At 39.4% G+C, this 16,610-nt stretch overlaps 1 protein-coding gene across 2 annotated transcripts in view; it reads left to right on the top strand.

The window, feature by feature from the left end:
- The window catches only part of LOC128696540 (uncharacterized), a 79,213-nt gene that overhangs the window by 47,202 nt on the left and 15,401 nt on the right, over nt 1–16,610 (top strand). For both annotated transcript variants that reach the window (XM_053787833.1, XM_053787832.1), the window contains exons 5-6: nt 7–150; nt 7,761–8,004. In XM_053787833.1, the coding sequence (XP_053643808.1) occupies nt 7–150; nt 7,761–8,004 (388 nt within the window). The remainder of the gene's footprint in view (nt 1–6; nt 151–7,760; nt 8,005–16,610) is intronic.

Here is a 16,610-nt window from a genome sequence, read left to right as displayed (position 1 = left end):
ATATAGGCAAGTGAAGGTGAAGGTGGAGGAGAGGACAGCTGCCCAAGAGTCAGAAAGGTAATGATCTGGACAGAATTACAGGCTACAGCACGTCAAGTCACACAGATTGCTACTTCAGCTTGTGGTGCCACAGCAATCATCAATGTCTTGGTTAGTACTACATTTACCAGTTGTATATAATTATCATGTTACAATGATGTTGTGAGTTCAACATTCTAGATACAGTGCATATGTCTTATCAAGCACTGGCTATCTTCATTTCTTTTAGCCTTTGCTGCTTATCCTAATTATTGCTTCACTTAACCATCATGACACTGCTACAAGACACCTATTACAGAGCTAATGAGCATTCTCATTCAGACCATAAAATAGTGAGTATGAGTGAGTGATAAATAATGTAGACTTTCCGGGCACTAAAACAAATATTTCCTCTGTTCATTGGTCATATCCCCAGGTCTCTCCTATATTCACACTTTATTTTTACCAACACATCAGCTGTCTCCCACCGAGGCAGAGTGACCGAAAAGGAAAGAAAAAATTTTCATCATCAACACTTTCACTGTTTTTTTTTTTTTTTTTTTTTTTTTTTTTTTTTTTTTTCAACAAGTCGGCCGTCTCCCACCGAGGCAGGGTGACCCAAAAAAGAAAGAAAATCCCCAAAAAGAAAATACTTTCATCATCATTCAACACTTTCACCACACTCGCACATTATCACTGTTTTTGCAGAGGTGCTCAGAATACAACAGTCTAGAAGCATAAACATATAAAGATACACAACATATCCCTCCAAACTGCCAATATCCCAAATCCCTCCTTTAAAGTGCAGGCATTGTACTTCCCATTTCCAGGACTCAAGTCCGACTATATGAAAATAACCGGTTTCCCTGAATCCCTTCACTAAATATTACCCTGCTCACACTCCAACAGATCGTCAGGTCCCAAGTACCATTCGTCTCCATTCACTCCTATCTAACACGCTCACGCACGCTTGCTGGAAGTCCAAGCCCCTTACCCACAAAACCTCCTTTACCCCCTCTCTCCAACCCTTTCGAGGACGACCCCTACCCCGCCTTCCTTCCCCTATAGATTTATATGCTTTCCATGTCATTCTACTTTGATCCATTCTCTCTAAATGACCAAACCACCTCAACAACCCCTCTTCTGCCCTCTGACTAATACTTTTATTAACTCCACACCTTCTCCTAATTTCCACACTCCGAATTTTCTGCATAATATTTACACCACACATTGCCCTTAAACAGGACATCTCCGCTGCCTCCAACCGTCTCCTCGCTGCTGCATTTACCACCCAAGCTTCACACCCATATAAGAGTGTTGGTACTACTATACTTTCATACATTCCCTTCTTTGCCTCCATAGATAACGTTTTTTGACTCCACATATACCTCAACGCACCACTCACCTTTTTTCCCTCATCAATTCTATGATTAACCTCATCCTTCATAAATCCATCCGCCGACACGTCAACTCCCAAGTATCTGAAAACATTCACTTCTTCCATACTCCTCCTCCCCAATTTGATATCCAATTTTTCTTTATCTAAATCATTTGACACCCTCATCACCTTACTCTTTTCTATGTTCACTTTCAACTTTCTACCTTTACACACATTCCCAAACTCATCCACTAACCTTTGCAATTTTTCTTTAGAATCTCCCATAAGCACAGTATCATCAGCAAAAAGTAACTGTGTCAATTCCCATTTTGAATTTGATTCCCCATAATTTAATCCCACCCCTCTCCCAAACACCCTAGCATTTACTTCCTTTACAACCCCATCTATAAATATATTAAACAACCATGGTGACATTACACATCCCTGTCTAAGACCTACTTTTACCGGGAAGTAGTCTCCCTCTCTTCTACACACCCTAACCTGAGCCTCACTATCCTCATAAAAACTCTTTACAGCATTTAATAACTTACCACCTATTCCATATACTTGCAACATCTGCCACATTGCTCCTCTATCCACTCTATCATATCTTTCTTTCTTTCAACACACCGGCCGTATCCCACCGAGGCGGGGTGGCCCAAAAGGAAAAACGAAAGTTTCTCCTTTTACATTTAGTAATATATACAGGAGAAGAGGTTACTAGCCCCTTGCTCCCGGCATTTTAGTTGCCTCTTACAACACGCATGGCTTACGGAGGAAGAATTCTGTTCCACTTCCCCATGGAGATAAGAGGAAATAAACAAGAATAAGAACTAGAAAGAAAATAGAAGAAAACCCAGAGGGGTGTGTATATATGTGCTTGTACATGTATGTGTAGTGTGACCTAAGTGTAAGTAGAAGTAGCAAGACGTACCTGAAATCTTGCATGTTCATGAGACAGAAAAAAGGACACCAGCAATCCTACCATCATGTAAAACAATTACAGGCTTTCGTTTTACACTCACTTGGCAGGACGGTAGTACCTCCCTGGGCGGTTGCTGTCTACCAACCTACTACCTATAACTCTATCATATGCCTTTTCTAAATCCATAAATGCAATAAAAACTTCCCTATCTTTATCTAAATACTGTTCACATATATGCTTCAATGTAAACACCTGATCTACACATCCCCTACCCACTCTAAAACCTCCTTGCTCATCCGCAATCCTACATTCTGTCTTACCTCTAATTCTTTCAATTATAACCCTACCGTACACTTTTCCTGGTATACTCAGTAAGCTTATTCCTCTATAATTTTTACAGTCTCTTTTGTCCCCTTTCCCTTTATATAAAGGGACTATACATGCTCTCTGCCAATCCCTAGGTACCTTCCCCTCTTTCATACATTTATTAAACAAAAGTACCAACCACTCCAACACTATATCCCCCCCTGCTTTTAACATTTCTGTCATGATCCCATCAGTTCCAGCTGCTTTACCCCCTTTCATTTTACGTAATGCCTCACGTACCTCCCCCACACTTACATTCTGCTCTTCTTCACTCCTAAAAGATGGTATACCTCCCTGACCAGTGCATGAAATTACTGCCTCTGTTTCTTCCTTAACATTTAAAAGTTCCTCAAAATATTCTCGCCATCTACCCAATACCTCCATCTCCCCATCTACTAACTCCCCTACTCTGTTTTTAACTGACAAATCCATATTTTCCCTAGGCTTTCTTAACTTGTTTAACTCACTCCAAAATTTTTTCTTATTTTCATTAAAATTTCTTGACAGTGCCTCTCCCACTCTATCATCTGCTCTCCTTTTGCACTCTCTCACTACTCTCTTTACCTTTCTTTTACTCTCCATATACTCTGCTCTTCTTATAACACTTCTGCTTTGTAAAAACCTCTCATAAGCTACCTTTTTCTCTTTTATCACACCCTTTACTTCATCATTCCACCAATCACTCCTCTTTCCTCCTGCCCCCACCCTCCTATAACCACAAACTTCTGCCCCACATTCTAATACTGCATTTTTAAAACTATTCCAACCCTCTTCAACCCCCCCACTACTCATCTTTGCACTAGCCCACCTTTCTGCCAATAGTCGCTTATATCTCACCCGAACTTCCTCCTCCCTTAGTTTATACACTTTCACTTCCCTCTTACTTGTTGTTGCCACCTTCCTCTTTTCCCATCTACCTCTTACTCTAACTGTAGCTACAACTAAATAATGATCCGATATATCAGTTGCCCCTCTATAAACATGTACATCCTGGAGCCTACCCATCAACCTTTTATCCACCAATACATAATCTAATAAACTACTTTCATTACGTGCTACATCATACCTTGTATATTTATTTATCCTCTTTTTCATAAAATATGTATTACTTATTACCAAATTTCTTTCTACACATAGCTCAATTAAAGGCTCCCCATTTACATTTACCCCTGGCACCCCAAATTTACCTACTACTCCCTCCATAACATTTTTACCCACTTTAGCATTAAAATCCCCAACCACCATTACTCTCACACTTGATTCAAAACTCCCCACGCATTCACTCAACATTTCCCAAAATCTCTCTCTCTCCTCTACACTTCTCTCTTCTCCAGGTGCATACACGCTTATTATAACCCACTTTTCACATCCAATCTTTATTTTACTCCACATAATCCTTGAATTAATACATTTATAGTCCCTCTTTTCCTGCCATAGCTTATCCTTCAACATTATCGCTACTCCTTCTTTAGCTCTAACTCTATTTGAAACCCCTGACCTAATCCCATTTATTCCTCTCCACTGAAACTCTCCCACCCCCTTCAGCTTTGTTTCACTTAAAGCCAGGACATCCAGCTTCTTCTCATTCATAACATCCACAATCATCTCTTTCTTATCATCTGCACAACATCCACGCACATTCAGACTTCCCACTTTGACAATTTTCTTCTTCTTATTCTTTTTAGTAATCTTTACAGGAAAAGGGGTTACTAGCCCATTGTTCCCGGCATTTTAGTTGACTTTTACAACACGCATGGCTTACGGAGGAAAGATTCTTATTCCACTTCCCCATGGATATAAAAGGAAAATTAATAAGACCAAGAACTATTAAGATAAAATCAAAGAAAACTCAGATGAGTGTGTATAAATAAATGTGTACATGTATGTGTAGTGTGACCTAAGTGTAAGTAGAAGTAGCAAGACATGCCTGTAATCTTGCATATTTATGAGACAGACAAAAGACATCAGCAATCCTACCATCATGTAAAACAATCACAGGCTTCGTTTTACACTCACTTGGCAGGACGGTAGTACCTCCCTGGGTGGTTGCTGTCTACCAACCTACTACCATAATCACTGTCTTTGCAGAAGCGCTCAGATATGACAGCTTAGATGTCCCTCCAAATTACCAATATCCAAAAATCCCCCTTGAAAGTGCAGGCATTGTACTTCCCATTTCTCGGACTCAATTCTGGCTAACCGGATTCCCTGAATCCCTTCACAAAATATTGCCCTGCTCACACTCCAACAGCTCGCCAGGTCCCAAAAACCATTTGTCTCCATTCACCTCTGCCCCCGCCCTCCAATCTTTTCAGTGACGACCCCTTCCCCGCCTTCCTTCCCCAATAACTTTATACGCTCTCCAAGTCATTCTATTTTGTTCCATTCTCTCCAGATGACCAAATCGCCTCAACAGCCCCTCTTCAGCCCTCTGACTAATACTTTTAGTAACTCCACTCCTCCTAATTTCCACACTACAAATTCTCTGCATAATATTTACACCGCACATTGCCCTTAGACGCGATATCTCTGCTGCCTCCAGCCGCCTCCTTGCTGCAGCATTTACAACCCATGCTTCACACCCATATAAGAGTGTTGGTGCCACTATACTTTCATTCATTCCCTTCTTTGCCTCCATGGATAACGTTCTTTGTCTCCACAGATACCTCAACACACCACTCGCCTTTTTTCCTTCATCAATTCTATGGTTAACCTCATCCTTCGTAAACCCATCCGCTGACAAATCAACTCCCAAATATCTGAAAACATTCACTTCTTCCATACTCCCTCCCTCCAATGCGATATCCATTTCTTTATCTAATTCATTTGATACCCTCATCACCTTACTCTTATCTATGTTCACTTTGATGTTTCTACCTTTCCACACCCAAAAATATAAGAAAATATAAAATTTATTCTATTTCTCGGATAAGAAAATGTAACTAGGAAAGATAGGTCATGGTTTACAGTGTCCCAATAATTGAATCAGGCCTATTAAAAAACCATAAAACAACTGGGGGTTGTAGGGGGGCCTTACCTGTCCTCAGGAATATCAGCAAAAATTTAATATTTCTGCTACTTTGAGCTCAATTTCAAGCTACTTCCAGTCCTGATAGCAATCAAAATCATATCTGTTTCAGTAATATGTCTTCCATTCAATTGATACCAAGAAACAGACAGTAAAACCATAAAACCCATCACTATTTTTAAACCATACACACAGGCACAGTTCTATTTTGCCCATCATGCACCGTGTGGGGGAGAATTTTTTTTATACACTCCGCACAGACCTATCCTCTCATACCAGTGTGAAAATTTACTGCTCACTGTTTATCTGAGCTGTGCTCATGGTTTAGAGCTACGTCAGGAACCCTGGCTTCAATGATGTAGTTCTAAGTGTTGGACAGTGAAGGAGTTAACATTGACAGAGCAGGTGTATTGTGGAAGAAAATGCTGTTTGGAACAAAACATTGATAGAGCAGGCATATTGTGGAAGAAAATGCTGTTTGGAACAAAGGAAAAGTGCTCTGGAATTTTAAGGCAGCAAAGAATCATTTCAGCTTGCTTCTCTGCTCTAATCCTTCAGGTAATTTCAAGTGCAAGTCGCTCCTTGTTTATAGTATTGTACCCAGAATCATTGTGTTTTTAAAAAGTAGACAAAGCAATCAATCAAAACAAAGCAATCTAGCAAGACAACCAGAATAAGTGAGAAACTATTTTTAAAGTGGTCAAGAATTATTTTAATCCAAGAATTATTTTAATCCTTCAGTCAAGATGTACCGGGCCAAAAAGAACTTTTCATTCAAGGTTCTCCTTAGTCCTTCGCATCGTTTAGTCAAGGTTCCTTAGTCATTCACATCACTTGCAGGATGCAGTGTGACGGTAGTGTTTTCACTGCCAAATATGATATCTCTGATACAACTGCAGAGTTGAAGTGTGATCAAGATATTCAAGTCTCACTACACACAGGTGTTGCAAACAGTCCTTGTAGCAGTGGAAGACAATTGGGACTGGAGTGCCAAAATTCTGACATAAGTTTAATGCTGCAGATGCAGTACCAAGCATAAATGTTTCATGGGATGAAGTTACCCAATCAACAGTAAATGCATAGCTAGAGAAAATTATGACCTAGTGTGGTGAATAATTAGAAAGACTTTTAGTCAGAATCAGTTCCAGGAAACTGTGGATCTGGCAAGAAGAGTGACAGGTGAGGACATTGAAGATCTGCATGCAGATGTAAATGAAGTCCTAGATGATGATGGATGAACAGCAAAAGAAATGTTGGAGGAGTTTTCTAAAGGAGATCTGGTAAAGCTGCAGACTGAAAAGTACCCTGACACATGAGGTAGAAGCATTGCTGTGATTTTGCATGTAGAGCAAGTATTGATGCCTTATGAGCTGTATTAAGTACATACTTCAGGGTAAAATAAAGCAGAGATGCATTACAGAGTACCTGAGCACCCCAGTACAACCATCAATTAACAACTCTGCATCACCATCAACACAAGATCCCCTCCCCATCAACATCAACCCAAGAACCACAACCATTCACCTTGGCCCAGAAGGGTCACAACTACCCTTTCCACTCCAAGAGTATATGTACCAACACCCAGAATTTAAGGTAAGAAATTTTTTTTGTATATAACTTCATTTTAGCTACATGTACTTTTCTTTTTCACTAAGTTTCACTACAGTACGATACAATGTGGGAAGAATAACTTCATTTTGAAGAATAAAGAAATTTTAAAAAATTACTTGTTTTGAAGGTGTCAGGAATTCAACCCTATTTTTCCCATATGTTTCTTAACACCACAAGTCAGTGTTGCCTGCCTTAATTCGCAAATTCATTCTACTAAACTACAGAACAAACAAGTGTCTTAGCTCAGATAATCTTTGAGTCTCTTTGTATTACCTCTGCATGTCATCTTAATTATTTTGATGCAGGCAAGGCACATATTTATTCTTGTAGTTCAGTATTATATTTCTGTCCATTTTTGTATAAAAGAAAATTACCATGCTTGTAAAGCAAATAGTAGCAACATTTATCACATTTCCCATTGCTTCTTTCAACAGTTGGCTTTGGACTACCCTTATACAGTGGAAGAAGTACAGAAGAGCATCCAGACACGGTTACGAGCAGAGACTGCCCCTGTTGTAGATTATCTGTTTTCCCGTTCTGTTGCTGGTACCACGCACAAAGACTTAATAAATGGAGTTAAACTATTATCGCAAGGTGCCATTAAAGCAAAGTTCTTCCATATGTTTCCAAAGCGAGCTGTACAGCTGTCTCGGTGGCTTGCCCAGTGGATTAGCAGAGGTGAGCTAGATTGTTTGAATTAAGCTTTCATATGTCATGGTATAAAATTCAAGGCAGTGTTATTCAGGTGGGAAGTGGTGCCTGCTCCTCTGAAGGATGGCTGGGGATATAACTTTCCAGTGGATTATTAGAATTGTGATGTTTGTACACTTATGGAAAGACAAGTAAAGGATGAATGATTATGAATAGGTTTACCTTCTTTGGGACACCCTGCCTTGGTGGAAAATGGCCGAGTTTTTAAAACAGTTGCTTAATGGGTCCAAAACTTCTTAGCACAGTTTTTTCATAGCAGATGATACATTTGAAGCTTGTAATCTCATTCATTAGGTACAGTAATTTTTTTCAACACTGGCTATAAATTATCGAAGCAGGGTGACTCAAAAGAGGAAACACGTTTACAGTCATTCATTCAAGTGCTGCTTTTGCAGAAGCATGCTGACATTACAGTTCAGATGGCCCTCAGAACTACAGTATCATCAAGTGCAGGCACTACTCCCTTCCTGCAAGACTTGAGTCTTTCTCACTGGTTTCCCTGAATCCCTTCATAAATGTTACTTTGCTCACACTCCAATAGAACATCAAGCCATAAAAACCATGTGTCTTCTCTCAGTCCAGTCTAACACACTCACACAAGCCTCCTTTACCTCCCTCCCTCCAACTTTTCCTGGGATGAACTCTATCCCTGTGTACAATGTATTATTTTAGTTTGTGACACATTTTGTTGTGTACTTTAACCCTTAAACTGTCCAAACGTATATCAACGTTTGCATGTGTAGCGCTCCAAATGTAGATCAAAGTTCTATTTTTCATTCCTTCAAATTTGGCACAATAGGCTTGAGTCGCCTAGACATGAAAGAATGGGTCTGTGCACTCATTGTGCGTAGTATTAAAAAAATCTGGGAGCACTTAGTACCTTGTGGGAGCACCAGTTCAATTGAGTGCCAGCTAGAGCAAATAGCATAGCCATCACCAGGGATTCACTGATGCCATGTCGCATTAACACTCCCATTTTAGGGGGAAGTACACTCTACTCAGCGCGAACGAAAAATTTTGTCAAAAAATTCACAAATTGAGTTAATCTTATAGAAAAGTAGCTTAACTCTCTGGCAACACAATGGTACCAGAATCATTGTTCTACGACATTCCTACAAGGAATTATGGTCATTTAAAACACCTAGGGTGACATCACCACCCGCGGCAGGTGTGCTCACCTATCGCCAATTTTCATTTTTTTTTCCGTTTTTTTTTCATGTATTTATTGTATTATTCTTTCTAAGATAATAATTGATGATTTGGCATCATAATACAGTGGGTGGGACTTATACGTAGACTTAGAGCCAACCAGGAACCTTCTGGCACCATTTTGCTGACGTCATGGAAAATTCCAGTCTCGGTGTGGCCGGGGAATATGCTTCAATATAACGCTATTATAGCTTCTATGGCTTATTTATCTATCACAATTGATCTAATATGACATAATAAACAATATAAATAACAAAGAAATACAGTAAATACTCCAGAATGAATAATATATGGCTTATTCCCGTAGCGTTCCCTCTGGAATAAAAGACTCCCATCGTCAGGAATGGGCTTCCATTCTCCTTCTTTCACCTCCAGGGTCCTTATATTAAAGAAAACGAACATGGGGTAACTATGATATACACTCGTAATGCTGAGAAAAATGCTATTTTCTCGAAAAAAAAAAAATCGGTGGTCCGGCTGTTTCGTGGATTATCTCGGAAGTAGGTTATTCACATATATATGACTGTATTTTCATTAATAATAGCAGGAATGCAATGAAATTCAGAGAGAACATAAAGGAATGATTGTTTTACAAACAAACAGTTGCCTTTTTGAGATATCATAATTTGTTTTTTATTTTTGTGAGGGCAAAAGTTAGATATTTGGCTGAATATCAAAACCATACAAACTTTATTTTTTTTAAGAATGAAGAAGGATAAATTACAGTTTTGGCAATTGTTATAAATACAGTTTAGCATTGTTTTATGCGTAGATAATGCCAAAACAGCTTCTCCAAGTCCCATTATGAAAACACTGTTCAATATGTATGATTATTAGTAAATAATTTTTTTCTCAGTTGTTTTTTGAGCTATCTTATTGAAACTTGGTCACATTACTATTGAAAGGTGCTTCTTTACGTACAAAAAAAAAATGAAAGAAATCGAACGAAAAAGTTCATGTGCTAACGTAGTATTCACCCCTTGAGAGGAAAGTAAAAATAGGTTAGATAAATACGTGAGTGTGGGTGGGTGTGAGTTGGACTTGACTAGCTTGTGCTACTAGGTCTGATGTCATGCTCCTTCCTTCAATGGATGTGACCTGACTAGGTGGATCATTGGTCTAACCCGGGGGGGAGGGTGACATGTACCTACCTTGCACGGGCCAGTAGGCCCGTTGCAGTGTTCCTTCTTTCATATGTTCTTATGTATTCGGCAGCTTGCTTGCTTTGACTCTGTTTATATCTGTATCTGTCTATATCTCTGTCTATCTATATCTCTGTCTACCTTTATCTCTGTCTCACATGTACACATAAGTACAGTTATTATACATAGTGTAAATTGCCTAGGATAATCCAAAAATTCCAGTCAAAGATAGACAGAGATAGATAGACAAACAGACAGATGGAAACATGTTTGTGTGTATCAATGAAAACAAATAAAGCCAGGGTTCCCTGAGCACCCATTTATCAAATGTCACCGAGCTGATAACAGATGTCATAACACGATTTTTTTAAGGAGTGTAATATACGTGTACTCCAGGCAGACAGAAAGATAAGTAGAGACAGACAGACAGGCAGGCAGATACAAACAGAGACAGACAGATAAATAGACAGGGAGACAAGACATATTTGTGTGTAACAGTGATAACAAATACAGCAAGGGTTAGCTGGAGTGGTGGGCATATATCAAATGTCACTGGATCAAAGTAGAATGACATGGAGAGCATATAAATCTGTAGGGGAAGGAAGGCGGGATAGGGGTCGTCCTTGAAAAGGTTGGAGGGGGGGGTAAAGGAGGTTTTGTGGGCTTGGACTTCCAGTAAGCATGCGTGAACGTGTTAGATAGGAGTGAATGGAAACGAATGGTATTTGGGACCTGACGAACTGTTGGAGTGTGAGCAGGGTAATATTTAGTGAAGGGATTCAGGGAGACCGGTTATTTTTATATAGCCGGACTTGAGTACTGGAAATGGGAAGTACAATGCCTGTACTTTAAAGGAGGGGTTTGGGATATTGGCAGTATGGAGGGATATGTTGTGTATCTTTATACGTATATGCTTCTAAGCTGTTGTATTCTGAGCACCTCTGCAAAAAGAGTGATTATGTGTGAGTGAGGTGAAAGTGTTGAATGATGATGAAAGTGTTTTCTTTTTGGGGATTTTCTTTCTTTTTGGGTCACCCTGCCTCGGTGGAAGACGGCCGACGTGTTAAAAAAAAAAAAAACTGGATTGTCAACAGTATAGGGATGCCTTTCATAACATGCTTCAAGGTATATGCCAGGGTATCTAAAACATTGCTGGGACCTATAACTCTTTCTTCTTTCTTTCAACACACCGGCCATATCCCACCAAGGCAGGGTGGCCCAAAAAGAAAAACGAACGTTTTTCTTTTAAATTTAGTAATTTATACGGGAGAAGGGGTAACTAGCCCCTTGCTCCCGGCATTTTAGTCACCTCTTACAACACGCATGGCTTACGGAGGAAGAATTCTGTTCCACTTCCCCATGGAGAACCTATAAATACTTTGTATATATTTCTAGACAATAGTAAATAACCCAAGCAGGTGTAAATGTTCACCTGTTAGTGTGATTGTGACTATTTGAGCACTATTTCAGTACTTAATATTAGCGTCAGAACAAAGATTGGCCATGAAATTACAAGAACTATTATAAATTGTAATTATCGGAACATAAAAAATATACAAATTAAAATAAAAAATGAGAAAAAAGGTATATCGGCAACACTTCTGCAAGCGGCAGGAGTAGATGTTGCCATCAGGTGAGCATCCGGAGCCAACTTCACAGTCTTATATCTCGGTAAGTACTCACCCTAAATTTTTTTTTTATCCTATAACATATAGAAAAATGTGCTCTTCATTTTAAAAGATTTTTTTATTTTTCAAAATATTCGGAGCGCCATGTGAGTGAACATAGATCTATGTTTGGACAGTTTAAGGGTTAAGCTTTACCTGTTCTGCTTTTGTGTGTGTAGCTACCATATGATAACATATTCTAGTTTAGGTATAACATGAATTGTAAAAAAAATTATTTAGAATTTCCCGAACTGTATAGTATTTGAAAGTTATTATAAAATTTGGAAGGTGTATTTGTAGTTCTTGGGATTTAAGCTATATGTGATTAACAATTTGTGGTGTTCCATTTGCTTTAGTAATTTATAATAAATATTAAAATTCTAGTGGTTTTAACATGTCTACTTGTAAGCCCATTCCATTTATCTACCACTCTTGAGGAAGAAGTACATCATATTGTCTCTTGTACCATTTTTTTTCAGTACAGCAGTTGGCATTTGTGACCTTTTGTTCTACTTATACCTTACCTTTGATGAGTTCCAAGAGTCTTTCCACTCATGGTGCTAGCCTGGTCAACCAGGTTGTTGTTGCTGGTGGCCCACTGCCCTGCATATCCATCACAGCATGGTTGATCTAGCACCTGGTGAAGGTGCTTGTCAGTCTCTCCTGGGCAGAAATCATATCAGACAACTCAGATGTAGTAAATAGAGGAGTAAATGCTGTTTTCATGATTGAATTAGTGTAGCTTGTAACAATGATGGTGACTGGTTGACAAAATTAATTGCCTATACTTTCTGTGCATCTATATAGAAATAGGTTCATGAATACATACATAAATTAATTACAGTTTGGATATTATACCCAATATTATAAAAACCATAAAAAATAGAGTGAGATTAACAAGTTAAGAAAGCCTAGAGAACAAATGGATTTGTCAGTTAAAAATAGGAGAGGAGAGTTATTAAATGGAGAGTTAGAGGTATTGGGAAGATGGAAGGAATATTTTGAGGAATTGTTAAATGTTGATGAAGATAGGGAAGCTGTGATTTCGTGTATAGGGCAAGGAGGAATAACATCTTGTAGGAGTGAGGAAGAGCCAGTTGTGAGTGTGGGGGAAGTTCGTGAGGCAGTAGGTAAAATGAAAGGGGGTAAGGCACCCGGGATTGATGGGATAAAGATAGAAATGTTAAAAGTAGGTGGGGATATAGTTTTGGAGTGGTTGGTGCAATTATTTAATAAATGTATGGAAGAGGGTAAGGTACCTAGGGATTGGCAGAGAGCATGCATAGTTCCTTTGTATAAAGGCAAAGGGGATAAAAGAGAGTGCAAAAATTATAGGGGGATAAGTCTGTTGAGTGTACCTGGTAAAGTGTATGGTAGAGTTATAATTGAAAGAATTAAGAGTAAGACGGAGAATAGGATAGCAGATGAACAAGGAGGCTTTAGGAAAGGTAGGGGGTGTGTGGACCAGGTGTTTACAGTGAAACATATAAGTGAACAGTATTTAGATAAGGCTAAAGAGGTCTTTGTGGCATTTATGGATTTGGAAAAGGCGTATGACAGGGTGGATAGGGGGGCAATGTGGCAGATGTTGCAAGTGTATGGTGTAGGAGGTAGGTTACTGAAAGCAGTGAAGAGTTTTTATGAGGATAGTGAGGCTCAAGTTAGAGTATGTAGGAAAGAGGGAAATTTTTTCCCAGTAAAAGTAGGCCTTAGACAAGGATGTGTGATGTCACCGTGGTTGTTTAATATATTTATAGATGGGGTTGTAAGAGAAGTAAATGCGAGGGTCTTGGCAAGAGGCGTGGAGTTAAAAGATAAAGAATCACACACAAAGTGGGAGTTGTCACAGCTGCTCTTTGCTGATGACACTGTGCTCTTGGGAGATTCTGAAGAGAAGTTGCAGAGATTGGTGGATGAATTTGGTAGGGTGTGCAAAAGAAGAAAATTAAAGGTGAATACAGGAAAGAGTAAGGTTATGAGGATAACAAAAAGATTAGGTGATGAAAGATTGAATATCAGATTGGAGGGAGAGAGTATGGAGGAGGTGAACGTATTCAGATATTTGGGAGTGGACGTGTCAGCGGATGGGTCTATGAAAGATGAGGTGAATCATAGAATTGATGAGGGAAAAAGAGTGAGTGGTGCACTTAGGAGTCTGTGGAGACAAAGAACTTTGTCCTTGGAGGCAAAGAGGGGAATGTATGAGAGTATAGTTTTACCAACGCTCTTATATGGGTGTGAAGCGTGGGTGATGAATGTTGCAGCGAGGAGAAGGCTGGAGGCAGTGGAGATGTCATGTCTGAGGGCAATGTGTGGTGTGAATATAATGCAGAGAATTCGTAGTTTGGAAGTTAGGAGGAGGTGCGGGATTACCAAAACTGTTGTCCAGAGGGCTGAGGAAGGGTTGTTGAGGTGGTTCGGACATGTAGAGAGAATGGAGCGAAACAGAATGACTTCAAGAGTGTATCAGTCTGTAGTGGAAGGAAGGCGGGGTAGGGGTCGGCCTAGGAAGGGTTGGAGGGAGGGGGTAAAGGAGGTTTTGTGTGCGAGGGGCTTGGACTTCCAGCAGGCATGCGTGAGCGTGTTTGATAGGAGTGAATGGAGACAAATGGTTTTTAATACTTGACGTGCTGTTGGAGTGTGAGCAAAGTAACATTTATGAAGGGATTCAGGGAAACCGGCAGGCCGGACTTGAGTCCTGGAGATGGGAAGTACAGTGCCTGCACTCTGAAGGAGGGGTGTTAATGTTGCAGTTTAAAAACTGTAGTGTAAAGCACCCTTCTGGCAAGACAGTGATGGAGTGAATGATGGTGAAAGTTTTTCTTTTTCGGGCCACCCTGCCTTGGTGGGAATCGGCCGGTGTGATAATAAAAAAAAAAAAAAAAATATTTGAAAAGGAGACAGAATATATTGTAAGGGAAGTGTTATTATCATACATCAGTCACAATGTGACATTTTATTGCAGTAGTGTTTTGCTCTCCAGGAACTATGTCAAGCCGTTACAAACATTACAAGGACACAGTGTTTGACCACTAATCCCTCATGATTGACTACTGTATAGCAGGTTGGCATGATACCTGGCATAGACACCTAACATTAAAGTGTTCCTAGTGTGGTTTTTGTGATTTTATTGGCTTTTTTTTTTTTATATCAGTTGATGGATTGAAAGACACTAGTGAAATGTAGATGATTTTGGTCATCTTGAAATATGGGTCAATGTAGCCAAAATATTTGATTTTTGGCAATTTTCCTGAGGAAGGGTAGGGCATCCCTACTCCCCAGTCTGTTTTAGATTTGTTTTACTAGGTATGCTTCAGTTATTAGGATGGCCTAAACCAATCATTCTTGGTTATATTTTATTATCTGAGAAATAGGGCAAAACTTTGATTGTGTGAGATAAGGGATTCAAAATAGATGGCAAGTGTTATGCAGGAGAAGAAAAGGGATAGGTAACTAAGTTTAGTGGCTGGAATGCCTGAAGTGTTGATTTTAAATTGTTTTAAAATTAAAATTTGTTGAATTTTGTGTAAAACTGGCCGAATTGCCAACTTCTGTTTGTTGAATGGACACTTTCTTGCACTCAATCAATAGAATGGAAGGCATACTAGTGAAATTGTAAAGACTTTGTTCAATTTGAGCATTGGAATTGGCTTGAAAATTGTTTCATCAGATTTCTTATTTTTAATGTCGTTCATTGTCTTCGGATTAAGATTCTCTGCCATTTCAATTTCTTTCTTTTTTTTTTTTTTTTACATGACGGCCATCTCCCACCAAGGCAGGATGACCTAAAAAAGAAACACGTTCACCGTCACTCAACATTTTCACCATCACTCACACATTATTACTGTCTTTTGCATCTAAATGACCAAATCACCTCAATAACCCCTCTTCAGCCCTCTGAACAATACTTTTAACTCCACACCTCCTAATTTCCACACTACAAATTCTCTGCATTATATTTACACCACACATTGCCCTTAGACACGACATCTTCACTGCCTCCAGCCTCCTCCTTGCTGCAGCATTCACAACCTGTCTCCACAGATACCTCAATGTACCACTCACCTTTTTTTCTTCATCAATTCTGTGATTAACTTCATATTTCATAAATCCATCTGCTGACAAATCTACTCCCAAATATCTGAACATGTTCACTTCTTCCATACTCCCTCCATCCAATATGATATCCAATTCTTCATTACCTAACTCATTTGATACCCTCTTCACCTTACTCTTATCTATGTTCACTTTCAACTTTCTTTACACACCCTCCCAGACTCGTCCACTAACCTTCGCAACTTCCCTTTAGAATCTCCCAAAAGTACAGTATCATCAGCAAGTAACTCTGTCGACTCCCATTTTGTATTTGATTCTCCATAATTTAATCCCACCCCTCTCCCCAACACAGTCCTCTGTTTCTGGTGCCTCTTTAAGATTTCCCTAAAATGGGACATGGTTTTGTCACTGAACTTATTGCAGAGATGGCTTGTTTCAGCTTGCTCAGGGTGGTACTTCTCCACAAATGTTTGCACATCATTCCACTTGGCACAAATCT

Source organism: Cherax quadricarinatus, chromosome 47 (genome assembly GCF_038502225.1).
Source record: "Cherax quadricarinatus isolate ZL_2023a chromosome 47, ASM3850222v1, whole genome shotgun sequence".
Taxonomy (NCBI): Eukaryota; Metazoa; Arthropoda; class Malacostraca; order Decapoda; family Parastacidae; genus Cherax; species Cherax quadricarinatus.
Note: the sequence above shows the minus strand (reverse complement) of the source record. Positions and strands in the feature narration are given on the sequence as shown.